This window comes from Larimichthys crocea, chromosome X (genome assembly GCF_000972845.2).
Source record: "Larimichthys crocea isolate SSNF chromosome X, L_crocea_2.0, whole genome shotgun sequence".
In the NCBI taxonomy this organism is placed as follows: Eukaryota; Metazoa; Chordata; class Actinopteri; family Sciaenidae; genus Larimichthys; species Larimichthys crocea.
The window spans coordinates 16,897,142-16,920,251 of record NC_040020.1 but is presented as its reverse complement, the minus strand read 5'-3'; the positions used below and the strand labels follow the sequence as shown (position 1 = coordinate 16,920,251).

Genomic DNA, 23,110 nt, shown 5'->3' with positions numbered 1-23,110 from the left:
ATGTATACGGTATACGAATGATGAAAAATCTTTCATATTTGTGTCACATAAGGAATACAGATTTGAGCTGACACCAGTGATCTTCAGAACTCCCTGAACTGTTTCCTACTTTTTTTTATGTTCATGCCAGAAGATGCCTGCAGTTTAAAAAAGTGTGACTGATTCCTCCATGGAGTTGTTCAAGGAATCATCAGCCTTCTACAGAGCCAATCAAATGGCTTACGGTGCACACAGTGATTAGAACAAGGGCGGCTTATGACAAAAGCACCCTGCTGTCGTCAAGGTCACACTGTCAGTGTATCTGTAGGGATGCAACATCAAGCAGCTTGACGGTGCTTACACTGTTGATTACTTGATGAGATTGGGAGTAATCACAGTAGTTTGTTTGTTTATTAGGTTTGACATTTTAGGTGTGCGTGTCATTCAAAGAATAGGCAACTTCTACGAGGTCAATAACATCCTTTTCTGTGTAGACCAGCAGAGATGTATTTTTAAATAATTCCAATAATTCTGATGATTAATCCCCAACCAGTACACGCCTCATTTTAAAGTAAGCTCAACTAAAAATATTTTAAAACACTCACTGAGAAACAATGTCCTCTCTGTAAAGGTCTCATATCCAGGAGGAACAAAGAGGTGCGCTGCAGTGTTGCAGAATACAGAAATATGACGGAAGCAAAAATGCAGTTGAAATGAGAGATGGGAAATGGTTTCAGAGACAAAGAGAGATAGCCAACGTCTTCATTTCCCCTCCTTCATATAACAGTGCATTCATAACCTCCTGCTGCTACTCATGATGTAAGGCTGAGGCAATTAACCTCCTTCATCTGTCATACACTTGTGGCTTTGTGTGTGTGTGCGTGTGGCTGTGTGTGCTACTAAGAGCTTGGATGTGCGTGTGTGTGTTTGTGCATGCCTGTGTGTGTGCGTGTGTGTGTGTGTGAGTGTGTGTTTTTCAGATCAAAGATGAAATCCCACTGCCTTTCACCTCAGGGAGATGATGTCATTCTCTGCACAGCGAGAAGCGATGCTAGCAAACAGCTGACTTTATTCACCGTGATAAAGAATCCGATTTTCTTGCAGCTGCAGCATGACATCATGTGTCATGTGTTACATTTCACTATACACAATATATGGTTATCACTTAGTCATCAACGCTGCTTTTACTTTGAACATCGATGCCACTGATGCATAATATTCACATCCTCCACAGTGGGAGACTTCATTATTTTTATGAGATGTGTTCTAGTTCTAGTACCTATTCTAGTTTCCTCAGAGCAAAGGAATATTTAAATGCCATTTCTTGTACGGGAGAAAACAAAAAAATCCTATAATTTTTTCTGATTAATTCTGCTACAGAAAGAATATTCCTTTCCCATTGTGATTTTAAGTAATGTTGATGATACACTGACGTGTAATCAGGTGATTGGTGTCACTCTGCACCCCTGTACACCTGTTCCTGCACTGTGTATCTTTGTGCTCCGGGTACAATCACCTGCTCAACGTACATGACGTACATTACAACTCTAAGTCACACGCCACCAACCCTTCCCTTCACGTCGATGTCCTGATGGACAGTGCAGTAAACTGCTGCCAACGATACTGTAGCTGCTGTTAGCCAATGTTAGCTCAGTCTGTTGGCTGGACTGCAAGCTCAGAGCACCGAGAGTAATGTTAGTGTTTGTACCAGAGGTGTTTAGGACCACTGAAAAGAGGAGGTTTTCAGACAGTGTGGAATGCTGGTAGTGTGCAGTGCGGGCAATGTAACCAGGCTCAGCTGCCTCTGTGGATATGGCAGAGATGAACATCATTAGTATTCTGTTAAATGTAAAGATAAGTTTGCAAGTGATCAATTTATTAGGAAGTGTAGTTTGTCACAGTTTGCCCTGCATCCAGTCATGGTACTAACATTTAGGCTAAATCCTCCTCCTAAACTAGTCATGTATTGAACGCAGCAAACAATATTACTACCTACCTTTGATGATAACATTAGTTCATATGGAAGTATAAGAAGTCCTTCTTAAATGTCCAGTGTGTAAGATTTAAAGCATCTAGCAGTAAGCATAGATTAAACTGACTCTTCCAAGCAGAGAAATCCCAGTGGCTGTGAAACTCATGATGGACGTAAAAGGCCTAGAGCCAGTGTTTGAGTGTTTGGTGTGTCTATTCTGGGCTACTGTAGAAATATGGTGTAGTCCATGCAAGAGGTCTCCTTCTAACAAAGGCACTACAATTCTTCTTATTTTCAGGTGATCATACATAAAAAATACTTTCCTCCTAAATGTTACACACCGGACCTAACAAATAAAAAACACAGTAACACTCGCTTAGTCACAGATGTGTCTCATCAAACCCAGCATGCCTTCTCTGCCCTCTTGAATAGAAGACAAGGTGAGACAGAGAGAAGACATCTTTGCTAACGTGACAGTCCCAGCTAATTACTGTCATGAAGCCAGAAGCCGGTCATTTAGAAAGTCCTCCTGACCGCAGACACTGCGGCCTTAACACGCTGTGTAAATACACCGATTCCGAACTGCTGATGGAGTTAAGACTGATTTGTCGAGGGAGCTTAAACACACACACACACACACACACACCCAAGAATAAATTCATACAAACACAAAGACAGATAACAGAAGCTGTAATTACACAGTAGCTGTTTAACACAGTGCAGAAGAGAGGCACACACACACACATACACACACACACATAGATGGAAGGATAGGATGCTTTACCACTACTGCAGCTATAATTACAACCATAAAGGAGAGAGGTAGATAAGTGCAGATATGACAGGGGTGGACACTTGGAAACGCACAAACATATAATTATATGAGTACATAGATTAGGACATAGACACACAAGGCGAAGGTCAGTGGGAATTATGATGCGGTGTGTAGATCCCTCAAGGTTATCACAATGTGTTTGCATGTGTGTGTGTGTGTTTAAAACCACTTAACAAATCAAAGTGTTTAGCAAGAAAATGTGATTATTTGCCCTCGACTCTCTGTCCTTTTATTTAAAGACTCACACAGATGAGTGTGCATGTGTGTGTGTGTGTGTGATAGTGAGTCTCTCAAAAAAAGAGGAGAGCTTTTGTCTCTTCAGTTATCAGTTTGTGTGTGTGACGACTGGCAAAAAGAGTGAGCAGTAATTGGTAGGCAGGAGAAAACACACTCCATTTTCTTGCTTGGCTGGTCACTGTATGTTGAATTCAGGTGAGGATTAAGAACAGCAGAGAGGTGCAATTCTGAGTGTTCAAAGTGATTTCCTGATTGTGATTTACGTTGTTCTCTATTAATTACAGCAGCACAATGGTGGCCTGGAGCAATAAATGAAAGGTTATATTTTGAAATATAAGAACGTTTGGAAAACATCACTTGTGTGTAATTAAAGATTGTGTTTCTATCTGCGTACTTATTCTAATCATTTTATCAACATCACAGAGCCAAATCTGTAATCAGATGTGTGATATTTGCTGTTAAACGTAATATCAGTAATAACTTTGAGATAGGTGTTACCCAGGGCCAGATTAACATGCCAGCAAGATGGCACACAGACTTGATCGTCTCTACAGGAAGAGAACAGAGCCAGCACCTAAAAACAAGGATATGAACACGGTGACAAAACAACAGACAAAAGGCAAAATGTTGAGCTGATCGCTCAAAAAGACTGAGAGCACACAAAAAGGAGCTTTCTGGTCTACCCACCACTCAAAGCTCGTTTACAACACTGCACACCCTGATGGCAGAGGCTGCCATGCAAGATGCCAAACCCATAGCGATACAGCGCTTCCTAGCCAAAACGCTCAGAGTGATATTCGGGTTCAGTATATTGTTTCAGTTGCAGTCAGGTTGAAATCTTAAGGGACTTAACCTGAACCTGTGACATCTAACACACACACACACTCACAGTGGCAACTCTGAGGGCTGTGCGATATAACAATATATATCGTGTGATGATAGAGAATATCGTTTTATACTATGCTGTCATTTATTTCGTTGTGTCACAAATGACACTCTTTGCGATTACATGAACAGCACTCTATGTTGCATGTGGATGCAGGTCCTTCAGACAGAAGCAAGAGAGTATCTGTGTCGTGTGGGTTTAGACACTGACATTCCCCTTTAGGAGAGCAGCAGCAGGTCTCCTAGAGTTACTGAAGTTAATATTGGACTCATTTTACACAACTACATATCTTCTGAACAAATGAGAGCTGTCTCTGTCTCAGCAGCAACAGACTCTTACGAGATCGGGAAACACAGATATCATGTCATTGCCTTCCATGATAACTACCACAACGTTCCGTGACATTGACCGATAGGAGCACTGACACTCTTCAGCTGTAAAAATGGAACAGGAATGCTGTTTTTGGTGCTGCGAGCTGGAACTGTGAAACAGAGGACAGGGCACAGTTAGTTAGTATCACACACATCCACCGTTTGTTTATATTCCTGGAAGGGAGTCTATAGAATCTGCTTCCTGATGACATCACGCATCAGCATCAGGAATATTCTCAGTTTGGGCGCTACTTCTGGTTTTGTCACGAGGTTCACTCCAGTGTGAGGACCAGAACGCCACTAAAGTCCTCCAGAGGATGAAGTACAGACCTGAGAGATGCTTGATATGCTGTTTACTTCTTCCCCTGCAGTGCACACATGTAACGGTATTCCAGCAGTACCAGCTCGTTTTATATCTGGTAGTACACAAGCCAAACCTACCCCAGCCAATTACATAGACAGCCAATATGTAACAGAGTAACAGAGCCAAGTGTTTTGTTTGAGAGAGTTGGCTAACATAAGTTATCACATACTGTAAATACTTACTCTTTATCATTCATACACACAGGTCACTACTCAAAGTCACTGTACTACACAACCATAGCTCGACCATTACTAAATCACACTGCTTTCAGTTAGGACAAGCTGTCAGCGGGTCAGTTTGCTCCCCTGACAGACTTAACTGCACTCAATCAACAGATGAAACAATAACTTTTGGACTTTTATACACTATGATTCTTCTGGGACCAATATGTAATCTGCCATGTCTCCCGGCCAAGAATTTATGACCCCATAAAGATACAGTAACCATCTCGACAGACTGTCAAAGATACTGTAGCATGAAGCCAGCATCAATTTCAGTTTCTTATTTACACATCCAGCAGACCCAGAGTAACGTTAGCATTCATTTGGAAATGCTGATAGTCAGTCTAATATTGACTCTTTGTTTAGCTCCGTTTGTTGCTCCACTATGTATGCCAGCTAACACTGCCTGTCTGCTGTTTAGTGCTGGGCAGGTGGGCTCCCAGCTCCCTGCTGCAGTAGGGTTAGCTAAAATACAAAACATCTCAAGTACGTCTAAATCTAAGCTTGGTTATTTACAAAGTGCTTTTTTCATCTATTTTTTATCCCACATGTCCTACCACATCCTCCTGGTTGACACAGTGAACCTGGTGTGGTTGCCCGTTTTGCCCAGTTGATAATCCAGTCTTAGTGTTACTAAAAACATGAATGATGGCTGCATTCTGTTCAAGTTTCCCAGGATAAAATGACAGTGTGACAGTGAGCCAGCGTGCACAACGCCATGATCCTGAAACTGAGGCAGCTAAATGAAATTAAGCCGTCATCACTTTAATTATTCACAGCAGTTCTTCTCCTGCTGTGACATGTCAAAGTGTCTTCCATGAAAAAGGGCCATTGTTCTAGTTTTGAGAGCATGTCTGGCTTTCAGACTGCTAAAGCAAGTCAGGACTGTAATAACTGTGTGTGTGTGTGTGTGTCTGTGCTGTGTTTGATCAAGCTGCTCACTAAATATTTCAATGGCTTTCTTTCTTCTTTTTTTTTTTGGCCCTGGAGTTGTCTTTGTGTCTGATCTCCTCCTCTGTTTTTCTTTTGTCTGCATTGGTTTTCACCTCCTGTCTCCCCGCTGTCCTCTTAAGGTGTTTTATGGAACCTGTCATCATGTGACGCCCTGAAGATGCCCATTATCCAGGATGCCCTGGCAGTACTCACCAACGCTGTGATCATCCCCCACTCGGGCTGGGACACCTCCCCGCATACACAGGAGGACCGTAAACTGCATTTACACTCCTCCCAAGTCCTCCGCAATGCCACAGGCTGCCTCCGGTCAGTGTCACTATCTGTTGATTTCTTATCTAACATTACTAATATGTATTTTCTATGTTATTGTACACCATTTTCTATTTCTTGGATTCGTTGGTATCACAGTTGGTGTTGCCAAATATTGTAGCATTCAGTAATATATGTTGTTTTTTTGTTTGTTTTTTTGTTCTCCTTCAGAACAGTGACATCTGTGTTGCTAACAGATGCCTGTTATTTGTTACATTTTTCATTGGCAGTGCAGGAGATGCTGGGCATCATAATTTATTTTCATCATTTATTTTTATTTCAGCTGCTCACACAGTAGACAGTGAAGTAATGGGGGTGTCTGTGAGTTTAAAATAGCTCGATGTATAAGTCTGTGTAATGAATGCACACAAAGGTACATCTTGTTGTTGTTTACCTGCATACAGATTGTTACACAATAATAAAAAGCGGTTGCTGTTTTGTCTGATATCAAGTGACATTGCCATATAAGTAAATAACATCGCCTAATTTTGACACTGCACTTTCTTTTTAATTGTTACAAATATTAGTGTACTAATATGCTGCTCTGAGCTCTGAGCCCAGCTAACAAACTAAGCTAACATTAGCTAACAGCAGCTACAGTTTGCAGCAATTTACTTTGCTGTCCATCAGTAAACTATGTAAATCAGAGGGAGCTGATGAGGAGCAGCTTGAACACATCACAGCGGCCATAAAGAATGATCCATTTTCACCAAAATTAGTGAAATAGTTGGTGGTGTGTGACGTGGTGACATAAAGTGTTACGTACTTTTCATGGAGATGGTTACATATGTGCAGGAACAGGTGTACATCCCACAGAAGCACCATTCACCTGATTATAAGTCACTGCAGTAGAATGATTTCAAATCTTTTCTATGGTACAAAAGTTACATAATGTCACTTGAAGTGTTAATTGTCTATTTCAGCAGAGTAATTACATATTCATTCACTTTGTGCCGATGTTTTGCTGTTCACAGTCTGCTATTACCAACCACATTGAAAGAGAGAAAGAAGTGTCTCTTGGCTCAAAATAGTGTGTTATTTTTAGATGTTATTCTGTATTTTTACCTCTGTACACACAGAACTGGGAGACTTAGCATTTAAGATGACTCATCACTTGGTTTAAGAGGTGCTGTGGCTTTTCGTTTTGTCACTTGAGACACGATGCTAGTTCTCCAGTACAGTCTGGAAGTAGTAGGACTGTAACACATCATTTTGGACTCCAGCATGCTGAATATTTCAGAAGAAAAACAGTGACTTTAAATGCTAACTATTTTTTTTATTAATTTATGCATTATTGATTAAATTGATTATTTGAAGTTGTGTTTGTGTCCACCTGATGAATTTAAGTTTGGTTATCTCACTGGTCTGGTGAAGATGTCTGGCTCTGTAGCTGCTACTGGCTAGTGGCTATGTTTGTCTGTCTGATTGTTACTAGCCAGGTAGCGTAACGGAGGTTCATCAGAACTTGCTCACTGAAAATGTCGTGGGTGATAAAATCAAGCTGAAAAATGCTAAGTGCATCACTATGATCCATTATCATAGCAGCTTTAATTTGAATTCAAACAGTTATGTAACATCAACTGTATTCTGCTAAATTTCACTTGTCAGCAGAAAATAAGCTACACACTATTACTGGCTAATGATGAATTGCATAAATGTACAGTGCAGTGTTCCCGGTTACTTATTTCTCTACAAAAATGAGCTAATGTACTTTGTGCCTTCTTCTTTGAGATGCATAAATATGCTTATTATTAGCTGATGTTACGCTCGTTGTGGGCATTAATTGACTTGGCTCATTGATACTAATGATGACATAAAATACACAAAAATTAAACATAGTGTCTGAGCGGTGTGTGTGTGTGTGTGTGTGTGCATGAATTGTGATGCTGAGATACCGATCCCTCTTAGCTCTCTAAAATGGCTTTGCAGCCAGAGCCAGTATAGAAGTATTAGTATCAACTTATCTGCTTCATCTGGACTGTAATGGTGCTTTGATTAGATTTGATTGACAGTGGACTGGCAACATAAACAAAGAGAAAATTCATGTAGGCCATTAGCCTGGATCCAGACCTCTGAAAGCCCGTCCACAAATGAACTCAGTGTTCATTTGTTCACATGGGGTATATTTAAAGTTGTAAACCAATGGCCACCATTATGTACAGGATAGTAAGAAGCTAGTTAAGGAAAGTTTTCAAGACCTTTCAAACCTGGTGTAACCAATCAATAGATATTTCAGTATATTATTTGTATTGGTGAGATGCTTTCCAAACTACCAGGACTGCATGATAAAGCTCATAAATATTTTGAACAGAGGTTCTCTCCCATCAAACATTTAAGCTTTAAAAGGAAAAAAAACACAAGCTTAGCATTCACAAACTGAATACGCGTCCTTTTACCCATCTCTCATAGCATAGAGCTATCTTACATCAGTCTTATCTCTGCAGACATACATATAATAAATGGTACACACCAGGAGAAAGAAGTTTACTTTAATCATGTGACAATTCACTGTAACCTTCAACATGTGAAACAAAAAGAGGACATTTCTCCCATTTCCTCATGATGTCAAAGCTGAAGTCCAGTGACAGTGGGATTCCTGCCATAATTACATTTGTATCTCTGTCTGCAAGGTTGTCTGGCTCTCTGTTGATGTTTGCCAATGACTAAAAATCAGTCAGAGATTTGTCTGTCGGCTTCTTGCTCTGTCACTGTCTCCTCTTCTCTTTTTAGCTTCCAGCGTCCTCTTTGTCCTCTTCGTCTCTGCCAATATGTCCATAGAGGCTGCTGAGTCCGGTAACATTGCCCGCATGCCGATGGCTGGTTTCCTTTGTGCCGTGGGCCAGAAAACCTCTTCCCAATTGTCCAAAATGCCTGTTGTGCAAACACTAAAACTCACTGAGCTCACAGTCCACACAGCCCGGCTAACAAAGTGAGCTAACATTAGCTAACAGCAGCTATAGTTCACAGCACTTCACTGAGAGCTGATGACTGCAGCTAAAGGACATCAGAGGGAAAACATTTTCTCCATAAAATATGATCCAGTTTGACCGAAATTTGTCAAATATTTGGCTCACCCATTAAAAACTTGGGTGTCATGGGTGATCGTACCTGGAGAACAAGGTTACAACAAGAAAGAATATAGAGTGGAATGACACAGACACGATTCACCTGATTCCACTTCATCTCAGACATAATATGTCCTCACCTGCTCTCCGAGAAAATAAACAACAAATATTGTGCTAACAAACGCTGTAGTCGCTTCTAATACTGTACATGTGTCTGCTAGTGTGTGTGTGTGTGTGTGTGTGTGTTGCGGGAGATGGCTTTGTGTGGATCAGCTCCCTAAACTTGAAGGGCTAATTCATCATTCTCACACCTCGTTAGGGAATGCTGGGAGTCTGATTAAAGATTGAATATTTCATGGCGGGTTTGGTATATCATCGGCCACCTGCTCTCTCTCTCTCTTTCTCTCTCTCTTTCCATTACCCATTATCCTCTCTGCTTTCTCATTTTCTCTTTCCACCTGTTTTCTCTTGAGCCACTCTCTTCTCCCTCGCTCTGTCTCCATCTCGTTCTGTTCCTCCACTTCTTCTCTCTCCATCATATTGTCCTTCCGCTATCCCTTTCTTCTTCTTCATCTTCTTCGTCTGCCTCGCCCTGTCTCTGCCTCGCTGTCTATCACTTTCACACACACAGACACATTTTCTGACTCTGCTTGCTTCACTCCCTGTGTGTGCATATGTTGTCGGGCCAACAAACAGGAAGTGCTGAAACTTGTGCTTCTAGAAAGCTGAATATGAATTATGTGTATTGAATATGTAGACGTGACACAAATTCCACGGTGACTAATGCAGAGCAGGTTGACTCATTTTGTTATTTACTGTACTTACAAGCTGATTATCAGTGACATGGAAACACTTACACCACCCAGACATTAAAAAGGTGTAAATGCATCCATCTCTCCTCCTGAGTGTTTCTAGCTCTGTCAGTATGAAAGGTGCTCACAGGGACTCGTCCTGTGATAGTGGCAGCTGAATGACAGTAAAATCACCCATCATTCTCTCTGTCTCTTTAAAATGACAAGAAGAAAGCAGCGCCCACAACCTCAGCTCTCGCAGTCATACATAGTAGGATGCTGTAGCATTTATCTGATCCATACCCAGAACATGTATGAAAGGATCTGTGTGGGTGAGACAACACCTAGTTTGTGCCAATTTCATAAAAAAATCATTCAAGCCTTTAGTTGGGTCCTGCTTCACTGATCTGATCTGAGCCCCCACACATTATTTCAGTTATGTGCTTGAATGTTGTATATTTCTAAATGTTATAGTCAGAGACATGCATAGCAGCCCTGCTGTATATCTTTGCTTGAAATGTTATTCCCACAGACGCACAGGTGCCTAGAATTTCCATTCTCTTGCAGCACTAGCCATTAGCTGGTGTGCTAAAGGAAAGAGAGAAGTATCTGGAGTGATAATTGTCAGACTCTCAGTGAGATGACTGCAGGCTCCAAGTGCTGTTAGCTCTCTAAGCACAGATTAACCAGTGTATGCTGGCCAGTACAGAGCCTGGAGTAATCCCATAGTCCTTTAGTATAAAACATGGACATATCCATGATCTCACCCAGAGCTATCGTGAAGCTCTGAAATCATTGTAGCAGTCCAAAGATTGTTTTCTTCATGATTCATCATAACTCTTCAGAAAAGCAACAGATATTCTATAAATATAATATAGATATATAGATATTATTTGTTGCTACTGTGAAACAGTCAGGTCATGCCAAATTTTTAATTAGAATTTTCCAACATCAGCTGCCACTCCAACTTCCTTGTTCTCTGTGATGTAGTCCCTGAGTTAGTTTTGAACATGTGAGGACATTTTGCTTCATGATACAGGGTATACATCATAACACACTTTGCATGCACTGACACCAACACACTAACAGATCCATATGTAGAATGAGAAATGTGCTCATTTTGTATAATGTATGAAATGTGGACACAGCTGGAGTGTCATTTAACAGCAAATGGAAAAGTATTCATAAATTGATTGAATCGCTCTCATGTTATACCTAACGGTCTTGAGAGCAGCACTCAGTGTTTTTATTGCAAATAGCTGGATTGATTATTTGAATATAAATACATTTCCAGAAATTAAGTGTCATTTTTAAGTCGGTGCAGTTCTCCTCACAGCAGCAGCACAGTATGGATTAATCAAGTTCAGTTCCGTCTGAAAGCTTCTACAGTACACACACAGCCTTTTTCTCTAGCAGTGCCGTTCACGTTATTTAGATTAGTCACACTAAAGATCATAATGAGTGATAATCTGCAGCCTGTTGCCTTGCAAGGAGAAAGTTTCAGAGGGATTAATTATGCCAAAGTGACTGAGTTTAACGGAAGGAATTCATTTCAAAATAAAGAAAATGTATGAAAGAAAGAAAGAAAGAAAGAAAGAAAGAAAGAAAGAAAGAAAGAAGCATATACAGTGCCTTAAAACAGCAGCGGTGCTTTTAGTTTGGCGTTTATCTGTTTGCGTGCTCATATATTGCACACAGGTGACTATAGCTTTCAGTCAGTGTGTGTGTGTGTGTGTGTGTGTGTGTGTGTGTGTGTGTACTCAGGTAACCTTGCATCAATGCTCAACTTAAAACAAAAGCCATGGGAGATGCAGGCTGGAGCACAGCAGCTTGTCAACAGCCTGAAAAATCCAAGTGATTATTTGACTGTGTAATTAAAACATGATGCTCTTGTAATCTAATAAAACTGAGACTCCACTGAGGGTTAGAATTAAAACAAACAGTTGCATTACTAATGGAAGGAAGAGGTTGTCTGACCTCATTTTAAATTGGCATCGTTTGTCTTTTGATTAATCTGCCCGTGTTACCTCTGCAGCAAAGGATGCTCATTATCCCTCTGGCTTAAAGCAGCACGCAAGTATTTGGACACTTCTGGACAACATTGGCATTCATTTGTAGACATGTTTCTAGCCATGTGATTGTGGTTTGTTACCCCTAAATATCCAGTCTAGTTGCTATGGGTAGTTATAAGGCACTTCACCCCTCTAGACTCCAGTAGAATTCTTGAATGTTGCTGCAGTTCACTGAGAACTCAAATGAGCATTTTTCCTCCTCAGTCAACAAACAGGCTGTGTCTCAAAAACAGAACATTGACAATCACACAGTTTTCATTCTTTAATTTGATACCAAATATGTGGCATTTGGTGCTTTTTAAACCAAGTTTGACTTAACCATCAGAAAGAAAAAACAAACAGAACTTAGACTTTTACATACAAAAAAAAGTCACTGTGACTGTCAGTCCTGCAGGGCGACACTTCGACAAACTTCCCAGAGAAAACAGCATCTGGCTCGAGCAGTGAGGGCCGGTCTGCCTCTGGAACACAAACCCTGCTGGGGTTTGAAGTCTTGTGAGACCAAAAACAGCGCCGCCCTTGTGGCTGCACTGTGATGAAGACATGTCTAATGTAGTACTTTATTTATTAGCACAGTTTACATAAGTAAAGTAAGTAACACTCTGCATCTTTTAAATCACACATCTGACTTAATTGAGAGAATTGTTATTGAGGATGTGGGTTGATGCTTGATGCCATTTTCTTTCTGCCGCTGAAGGCAGAAGCATCTCCATGCCATCTTTAATAGTCTGACATTTAAAGGGCATTACACTGAGACTCTGCTCTCTCTGTCACTGACATGAATACTCATACAGTGCGTGTGCTGTTTATTAATGATGTGTGCATATGTGTGTGTGTCTACAGGAATGTGAGTTCTGCAGGCGAGGAGGCCCGGAGGAGGATGAGGGAGTGTGAAGGCCTGACAGACGCTTTACTCTACGTCATCCAGACTGCTCTGGGGAGCAGTGAGATTGACAGCAAGGTAACTCACACACACACACACACACACACACACACACACACACACACGCGCGCGCACACACACACACAAAAACAGCCAACTGCCATGCATACACTGTCATACCCTCTGGCTCATGCACACAACAAAAAATGATGTTGGCAAAAAGTCCTGTGAGTGTGTCGGCATGATGTGTGTACATCACTGTCCAAAAACTCACATATTAGTGGTTATTGTTTGTGTGTCATGATGATAACTATGGTAAAAATATTTAGCAACATGCAGTAAAGAACCAAAGGGTCGGATTCGAACCCTAAGCCACTGCAGCAAGGACTGAGCCTTTGTACATGGGGCGGCTGCTCTACCAACTGAGCTAAACAACACCCCTAACATGTCATTTTTTACAGTGCACCATTTATTACTCAACCCAGATAGTCAGTGACACAGAAACATTGCTAGTGAGAGAGAGAAAGAGAGAGAGAGAGCGAGAGAGAGAGAGAGAGAGAGAGAGAGAGAGAGAGAGAGAGAGAGAGTACTTTTATGTGAGCCTGTGTACCATGTGTATCAGTATTCGTGCATGTGCTGTGTGCATATGTGTGTTTGATGTGTAAAGTGTCTAGTTGTGATTTTGGTGTGTGTGTGTGTGTGTGTGTGTGTGTGTGTGTGTGTGTGTTGAGTGGAGAAGTTTTTAATCCTTAGAAATCCTTCAAGATCAAAGTCGGAGACTGTTGACTGCATAGTCACTCACAACAATAGGATTAGCGTGTGTGTCGACATTATGCACACAGTATGCGTGCGTGTGTGTCCATGTTTATGCTTATTGTACATTATACATTCAGCAATGCACAGTATGTTCATATTTATGTGTGTATTTGAGTGTGTGCATATGTGCCTGTTTTTTAGTCATGTCTCCCTCATTTTTCTAATTTTTCTAATTTTTCTAATTTCTCTCATATTTCTTTCTTTCTTTCTTTCTTTCTTTCTTTCTTTCTTTCTTTCTTCTCTCTACCGTCAGACCGTAGAGAACTGTGTTTGCATCCTGAGGAACTTGTCGTATCGTCTGGCTGCAGAGACGTCTCACAGCCAGCAGGGAGGGTCGGAGGAGTTGGATGGTCTGCTGTGTGACACCAGTGGGAAGGATGCAGAGAGCTCCGGATGCTGGGGCAAAAAGAAGAAGAAAAAGAAGGGACATGACCAGGTGGGAAAAAAGAAAGTTAGAGGAAGGGAGTCTTTTCATATGAATTTGTTTCTTTACATTTACACTTACATTTAGATGACGCTTTTATCCAAAGCTACTTACAAGAAAGGGAAACAATCAAGGTGACAGTGTGACAAGGACATGCTCGTCACTACTCACTTAGAATCAAGTGACAGTTGAAAACGGAGATAGATTTATCATGTCCAGTTGTTGGTAAAGCTCTCTGAAGAGCTGGAGGTCTTCAGAAGGTCTTTGAAGGTAGAGAGGGACGCCCCTGATCTGGTAGGAACTGGCAGCACATTCCACCAACGGACGAGAAAAGGTTGGATTGCCCTGAGTGTACGGGTGGCAGAGCCAGGTGTCGTTCATTGGAGGAGGTAACATATGTCTGTATGAGGCTGTTCAAGTAGGTGGGTGCAGAACTGGAGACTTCTTTGTAGTCAGCATTAGCGCTTTGATTTTACAGATAGCCAGTGGAGCTCGATGAGCAGCAGGGTAACGTGGTCTTTTGGGTTGTTTGAAAACCAGGCACGCCACCGTGTTCTGGATCATCTGAAAGGGTTTCACTGTGCAGGCTGGGAGGCTGTTACAGAGTCATTTGATCTTTCTTCATTTGTTTGTGTCCTCTTCTCTTCTTTTGATATTTTTCTTAATTCAGTCAAATATTTCTTGCTGGTGCTCAGCAGCAGCCTCAGATGAAGGTTCAGTGGGTTTCTTGCTTGGGCAGGGTGCTCACAAAGTACTGCAGATCCATACAGTTAATTATATGGTGGATAATAATAATGTGGTGGATTTATGCGTCTAAGCAGTCTTCTGATATATCCAGACAAGCTAATGAACTGTGTTTGGACTTAGAGTCTAATTGTACAAAAAGAGGGTCAAGGCCTGGTTACAGTTACAGAGGGAGCAGTGCTCACTTCTGAAGTCTTATCTCTCTCTCTCACACAAAGGCACACTATCAGCTTATGTTGTCAACTGGGTGCACCTAGCATCTGTCCTACCAAGTGTTGGAAGAGGAAAAAATGGGACTACCAAAATACTCCAGTGGTCAATTCTCACAAATAAAGCAGAACAGAAAATTTGCTCTGCATTCAGTCTGAATGCACCAAAACCCCAAATGTACAGACTCAAAGAGTGAAGAAAGGATGCCAGTGAACAGTTATTGCTTTAGTTCACATTGAATCAGGCTTCCCACTTCTCATGAGATCATTTTATCATACAACCGGGACCAATATAGTGGCAATAGCAGGAAATAACTACCCAATCAAAGCATAAGTATGTAAATTAGTCTCAATGCTTAACAGGCACACAAGCTCCAGGGCTCGTGAGGAAGATGAGAGAGCGCACGATTTGAAATCTCTGTGTGAGCTGCTTTATCAAAGGAGGCATCAACAGGCAGGAACACGGTGCAGAGGTGCCAGATGGACATTCTCTCGTGTACATTGTTAGCGTAATGTTGATCTGTTACATGGGTGTGTGTCGTGTGTTTTCTGTCAGGAGTTCAATTGTTTTGTTTATAATAATTATGCTTTTGTAGCTAAATGAATGTGGTAATGAGTTATTGCCCCTAAATAGTAATTTAGCCAAGGGGACAGGTTTAATTTGTGCTTCGATTGTTGACTTATCTCACAGTCTCTATCTCCCCATGCTCCTCTTTTTCTTCCTCTTCTGCTTCACATAAAAATCTACATTTACACACCAGAGGAACTCGTAAAGGATGAGGTATTTGCCTTTATTTGTTTAATGCTGTGACTTTCTTGGTTGGTATTCCCTGTGAGATGTCCACACCAAGATGATGACAATGAAACAGTAAGGTATGATAACAGCAGTGGAGATAGAAGGTTGTTAACCTGAGCGTCTAGTGTGTACTATCTAATAGCTAAATTCCACCAGTTACGGATGATGCGTGCACCACAGCCGTCATTCTAGGCAATGTTTAAAACTGCACTGGAAGCGCCGTGAGCAGCCCATGTCAATCTGCACAGAGCAGCCCGAGCTTGCCTGAAGTCTGGAACTGCAGATAAAATAGCTAAAAGGGAAACAATTCACCTATGTAGCACATTTACATATTTAGAAGCACATGAATCAAGAAAAAATGACCAAATCTGAACGAAGTTTGGTGGGCAAAACGTTTGAAGTTAGGTGGAGAACAGACCAAAAAAGCATCACGGCCACAGCCCGACAGAGGTGTTCCCAGTAGGGTTCCGACACTGTGCCTACATTGTATGCTTTCATTGATATAATTTTATTATCTGTCTTGTGTCAGAGCAGGTGTCACTGTTGTTTTAGTTTCTAAATGGAGGATTCAGTATCTCATTTTGTAATGCAGCTCTGTGCCGTTTCTAGTTCAAGAACATTTGCTCAGTTCATCCCCGGTTCACACTATCTCCAGTCTTAAATGAATATTTATGACTGCACTGCAGCTTTCTTTGATATTCATGATGTTTGAGCCGGAGTTGTTTTCCACATCAGCTACTGATATCACCCACCACCTGGATTATTTAGGGTCTCCAGAATAACGTCGTCATGTGTATAAATATGTATCTTCTCATGTAATTTAATGTATTTTGTTGTTCTATGCAGTATCATCAACACATGCAACGAAGGATTTCACACAGCATGATTGGGAGATTATAGCTGTACCTACAGATTAAGCCATAATCTCAGAATCAAATATACCACCATATCTCTCTCTGGTTTCCAAGGGTCTGCCAACAGGCAGAGTTTCATCATCCATTTAGTTAAAAAATTTGCTCACTTGTTGTAGAATTGGCAGAAACCAAACGGCTGCCTTGGAGTAGGCTCTAACCTCTTGTCATGCTAATAAGCAATCAGCATCACATTCTGGTTGAGTGGAAGGCGTCTTTTACAACTTCTGGTGAAGCTGTGGGGATTGAAAAACCCAACACTTCCAGTGGATCACAGTGAGTGAATTGCTCATTAGCCTTGCATGCTTTTTTTCCCTTTTCATTTTTAGAAATGACAGAGAAAAGAGATTTTTTTAATTTTTTTTTAATGGTAGTGATGAGCCAGGCCTTTAACTTCCATCTGTTAAGTGAACCCTCAGCGAACTTTTTGTGTATCCAAGCAGAACCAGGGAGACAAGGGATCTTAAAACTAACTCTGTGATCAGATTGTAAAGGGACAAATCATAACCTCTCCATAGTGATAATACATAACCCCCCCACCACCCCCCAAGCTGTCTGTCTCCACTTCAGTGCAGCTGTGTGTGATTACCATGAAGTAGCAATTGGGGAGCTTGTTGAAGAGGGCAAAACTCTATCAACTCTGGGGCAATGGAGAGGAGAGGAGAGGAGAGGAGAGGGCATGTCTGTTTGGAGTTATAAAGGGAGAGTAATAGGAGCTGGGGGATGCTAGAAAATACAAAACGATGAGAGGGGAAAGAGGAAGTAGTAGAATAATAAGCTCAAAGACAAATAAGGAAGCAAAAAAAGACAAGATTTGTTTTCATTGTAGCGTGTTGGCAATATTACAGTCTTAACAGATGTCATGTGAGATTACATCATTGCTGATGGAGGAGAAGGAGAATTTCCTATTCAAACAAAGAGACATACAGTAGATGGATATTATATAATGACAACAAAAATGAAGTATAGTAACATACTGTATATATTAAACTTACAAATCAGATGAAGAATCAACAGTACAGGCCAAGTACTGTACATTTAACCGCACAACCGTATCATGAGTCCAGTTTTCAGTAGCTCTCAGTTGACATATACACAGTGCAGGGACCAAAGAGAACCTTCCCCTGGGTTGAAAGTGGCGTCACACATGAAGAAAGGGACGTGGGTCTCTGATCTCGCCATAGGAAAAGTGGCCAGCCCCCGATGACCCTGAGGCCAAGTGTGTCACGTATCATTCAGTCTTGAAGTTTGAAGTTGAGGATGTTGATGCAATAACACAAATGATGAGAAGCACTTCTCAAAACTTGATGAAGTCCAATATAAGTGATCTCCAGGAAAGGGGATTCAGACTATCAAAGCTCAGGCTGGTGGTTGCCTCTCAGTAGAGCAATTAAGAAAAGCTGAGTTAGAGATCATACACTTTTGTCAGAAAAAAACATTTCTGTAGTGTTCTGTAGCCTGGAGAAAGGAAATGCTTTAAAGAGAATAGCCTTATAAACAAGCTCAACCCAGTGCTCAAAGATGGTGTTTTAGGAGTTGGTGGATGGCTTAGTAGGGCAGTCATGCATAAAGAGTCTAAACATCTTGTCATACTAACAAATGACCTTCACATCTGTGACCTCATTCTTCAACACATACATCATAAGGTGGGATATTGTGGTTGCAACCACGTTATCCAGAGATATTGGACTGCAGGAGTCAGTGTGGCTATAAGGAAAATCCTGTCCAGATGTGTTGCCTGTCAGCAGTTGCATCCTACTCCAGGGTGCCAGCAGTTGGCAAACTTACCTTCAGGGTAGAGTTTCCTCGGACGAACCTCCATTCACATATGTTGAAGTGCACTATTTTGAGGTAAAGTGTAAAAGAAGTTTAAGGAAGAGGTATAGAGTTCTCTTAAGCTGCTTATCCATAAGGACTGTCCACACTGAAGTTGCATCATGATTGGATACAGACTCAATACTCTTCTACGCTTCATAGACATTATAGGATAAGTGTTGGAACTGCATTTGGATAATAGCACTAAATTTGCAGAAGGCCTTGTCTTTTACATGATGTGAAGTTCATTTCTATCCTAAAGTTACTTTCTTGTCAGTATAAGTCCTGCAACTTCTTCAATGAACAAAGGTTTCTGACTCTAACTGATTTTTACTTGGACTGCAACAGCATCCTCATAAACAGGTAACCAGTTCTATAGGATAATTACATCAAAAGCTAATCCCAGAGGTTTGGCACCTTCTATCTCTTCCATTCCATGTACGAGCTGCACTCTGCTCAACCTGAAAATCGTCGAATCAGAGGGGAGAAAGATCTCCGCTCTGTTAACAAGATAAGAAGACTGAGGCTAAAACTGCACAACTAATTCATGAAGTCAGCATCATCTTCATGTACCATGTAGCGAGCCATAGGTTAGATGAATACTTTAATGTTCGTATTTTCAAACCTGTTTCAGGGGAACACTTTCAGGATAAGGACATTTTCTTGCATATATATTTTACACAGTTTAGCAAATGTAAACTGAATCATGTGTTAAATAGTCAAACTGATGTTATACTGTAATCAGTGATCATTGTTCCACAATTATCCATTACATGAGACTAGACTGGTGAGAAGTGTAAAATGAAAACCTCAGTGACTTTATTGTAGCTTATTGCGAATCATGTGGATGTATAATCCTGATGTGATTCCATTAAAGGACAATAAAGGATAATATAGGCCTATTATTTTCTTTATGGCCCTGTCCAAGTCTGCAGTTCTGGATGAACAGCAGATGGTGATCTTCTGTTATAGTTGCATTTAAATTTGCAGCGCTCTAAAAACATCGGTCCACTCCAGGGCAGCAACTGGTGGTTACATTTGGGTTTATAAAAAATGCACATAATGCACCTAGTCATCACTAAGTCAAATGTCAGTGTGACTAATCTGTATGAATTATATCGTAATGTTCTGTATTCAACAGCCAACATTCTCACGGTCATTATTGATGCACAGCAGGTCTATGTGTGTGTATTTTATGAAAGGCATCATCAGTGCAGGAGGAAATGTCAGATTTCAATTACAGAGGAGATAGAAAAACAGAAAGCACAAACAGATGAATGCCATCTTATTTACACACTGTTTATGAATAGTAAATCTGTCTCCCTGTTCTTGCCTGAGGGAACCATGCGCCCCTCTACCACTGTCAAACCTCGCTATGCACAGAATTCAAAATCTTTTTCTATTCTGAATTATGTCTCATCTTCCTCAGTGGGATGGGGTCGGCCCATTTCCAGACTTGGCGGAGCCTCCGAAAGGCATCCAGATGTTGTGGCACCCCACCATCGTCAAGCCCTACCTCACACTGCTGTCTGAGTGCTCCAACCCAGACACCCTGGAGGGAGCAGCTGGGGCTCTGCAGAACCTGGCTGCTGGCAGTTGGAAGGTAAGAACTGAGTGCTGTGCTTATATCCATGTGATACTAAATGGCTTCTGCACAAGACTGTATTGAAATTTTAGTGGGTTCTGAACATGAACAATATTGATACACAGCAAATTAACAACAATAAGAGCCCCTCATATTCTGGTCGTTTTGTGCTGCGGGATAGCAAACCATACTGACTGGCCCTTTAAAATTTCCTCATGCATGAATTTACCATTTGGAACATATCTCTTTGAACATCTTTATGTAATGGCAAGTACATCTTATTTTGATCAATATGTTACATATAATTATATAAATGATAGTGGGGATTATTTCATGACTGCTTTAGACTTAAAATGTTCATTTGTCATGTTCCAGCCTCATTGAATTTGACAGACAGACAGCATGTGAACAGCTTTTTGAACAAAAAAACAAAAAAAAAGTGAATTCCAAAAAATGATGTGAATACAGTATCATCGATTTGATATAAAACTTGGTGTTTCTAGAGCTTTGAGTAACATCAGTGACTATTGAAATATCAACACCTGCTTACTGGATTGGCACAAAATCTGAAATGACATTCACATCGATCTCCGATGTGTCAGCTGGATGGTAAACATGGTAAACAATATACCTGCTGACCACCACGTTAGAGTTGTGATTGTGAGCGTGTTGGCGTGTCGACATCTCAAAGCACCGCTGTAACTAAGAACAGCTAGCATGGCTGCTGTCTCTTCAGTCTTTCTTACATGTTTTCTAAGTGCAGTGTGATAATACATTATGTCATGCAAGTTTCCAGTAATGTAATAGTCACATTATTTTCTAAAGGAAATGAATAACACAGACGTCTACACACTGCCTTTGACAAGAAATAGATTGGATAACAGCAAAGACGCAGTTAGCCATAATGTGGTACATTGGTTAAAAGGATCAATAGAATACACTGGAAATAAGGCTAAAAACAAACCCGATGCTCTCTCTGTATCCACCTCCACCCCTCTGTCCTGCCCAGTGGTCGGTGTATATCCGGGCTGCGGTGCGTAAGGAGAAGGGCCTCCCTATCCTGGTGGAGTTGCTGAGGATAGACAACGATCGGGTGGTTTGTGCTGTGGCCACCGCACTGAGAAACATGGCTCTGGACATCAGGAACAAGGAGCTTATTGGTGAGTTGTTCATTCCCTGTGCAGATACACGTGCAGAAAAAAGGTGGTATGAAAATGTTCTTTTATTTATTTATTTATTTATTTATTTATTAGGATTAATGTGCTTAATTCTTCCTTAATTCAAGATAATGGCACTGAACACAAGTGCAGTTATCTTGACCCACTTGCAGAATTATCCACTTGATGAAATAATGAATATGATACTTGTTTAAGTCGACATGTTTAGCAGTGATTATTCAAAAAGCAGCAGGGATATTGCTGCTAGGTATGGGTTTGTGCATTTGTCCTATATAAAAGCAGAGTCTCTATAATATGGGGCTCTATATAAGCAGATAGTTTCCTTCTTTAAACAGACACAAGGGTTGACTGATCGTTTGATGCTTGATTTTCCTTTGGAGACAGAGCGATGTCTGTAATAAACTATGCCTTTCTGCTGGTCCCCATAGCAACAACCTCATGCCTCCTTCCACTTACTCTGTCTGAGTCTGCTTGAGGCTCTGAGCTAAGCTAATGTTTGTGTGTATGGATATGTATGTGTGCGTGTGTGTGTGTGTGTGTGTGTGTGTGTGTGTGTGTGTGTGTGTGTGTATACTGTCTACGTATGTGAATGCAACAGTTGATGTGCATAGTGTATGTAGGTTGCATTGTCAATCTTATATCCACTGCCACAGGGCATGCATGTATATGTTGATAGGACGCACTGTCCTGGCCTCACTCGTGTTGTGTTAACATGATGAAATTGCGTTAGAGACACAACTTGTTGTGTAGCTATGTCCTCCGGGCTTTCAGCTGTAGATACTGTCAATACTGTCTGCACAGACAGGGCCACTGTGAGCCAACTGTTGTTTTATTGCTGCAATGTTACAAACGCAATTGAGGGCTTATTTTCAGTGTTTGTGTGTTCATAATGAGAATATTGCCAATACTGCAAGAATATGGCAATACTTGAATTAAGCTGTTTACATAGTTTAATCATGTTTGATAACTTACTTTAATAAGCCAGTTTATGAGTGAATTACTTTGATTATCTGGAGAGATAAAGATCATCCAGAAAAGATCATGCATACAGTTGAACAGAGTGGATTCAGACATTTTTAATAATGTTTTCTACAGATATGTTCATCACGTGTTAATTGTTATTGTATTTATATGTATTAGTCTTCACATATATATTAATCAAAACCATCTAGAGACTATATGCTTCATGCAGCAGCAGGCTTTTTACAGCAGTTAAACACACATACTGTGGATTGAACTGTCAGTGGGACACAACGTGCCCCCACCACCCCAGGGTGATGACCCACTCAGAATGAGGGGCAGAGGGGCAGAGTGGACAAGATTGCCTGACAGCAATACTGGGGTGTCATGGGAAATGTAGTCAGTTGGTGCTGGATTACTTGTCAGCATCATTATTTGACAGCCACCAAGCCAAAACTTCCTGCCACGACTTATAGAAATGATATTGTATTATATTATGTCTATGTTATGGAAGCTTTCATAGTCATAGGTTTTTATTGTAAGAGCAGGTCAGCAAAGGGGAAGGGTCATGTTGTTGTTGTTTTTTTTGGTTTTGCTGAAACCAGTGATGATAGGGAGCAGAGGAAGGTCCTTTAACTATATATGTATTTATATTGTTTTATAGAATGTTTTATAGTGTTGTAAGTGATCTAAATTCCACACACTACTGGCATTAATGTTATCATCATACAAT

At 40.9% G+C, this 23,110-nt stretch overlaps 1 protein-coding gene across 8 annotated transcripts in view; it reads left to right on the top strand.

Annotated features, from left to right (window-relative positions):
* ctnnd2b (catenin (cadherin-associated protein), delta 2b) overlaps positions 1-23,110 on the top strand; it is a 153,331-nt gene that overhangs the window by 118,623 nt on the left and 11,598 nt on the right. For all 8 annotated transcript variants that reach the window (XM_027283522.1, XM_027283518.1, XM_027283520.1 and 5 more), the window contains 5 exons: positions 5,939-6,125; positions 12,900-13,017; positions 14,009-14,191; positions 20,084-20,257; positions 21,249-21,399. In XM_027283522.1, coding sequence (XP_027139323.1) covers positions 5,939-6,125; positions 12,900-13,017; positions 14,009-14,191; positions 20,084-20,257; positions 21,249-21,399 — 813 coding nt within the window. The remainder of the gene's footprint in view (positions 1-5,938; positions 6,126-12,899; positions 13,018-14,008; positions 14,192-20,083; positions 20,258-21,248; positions 21,400-23,110) is intronic.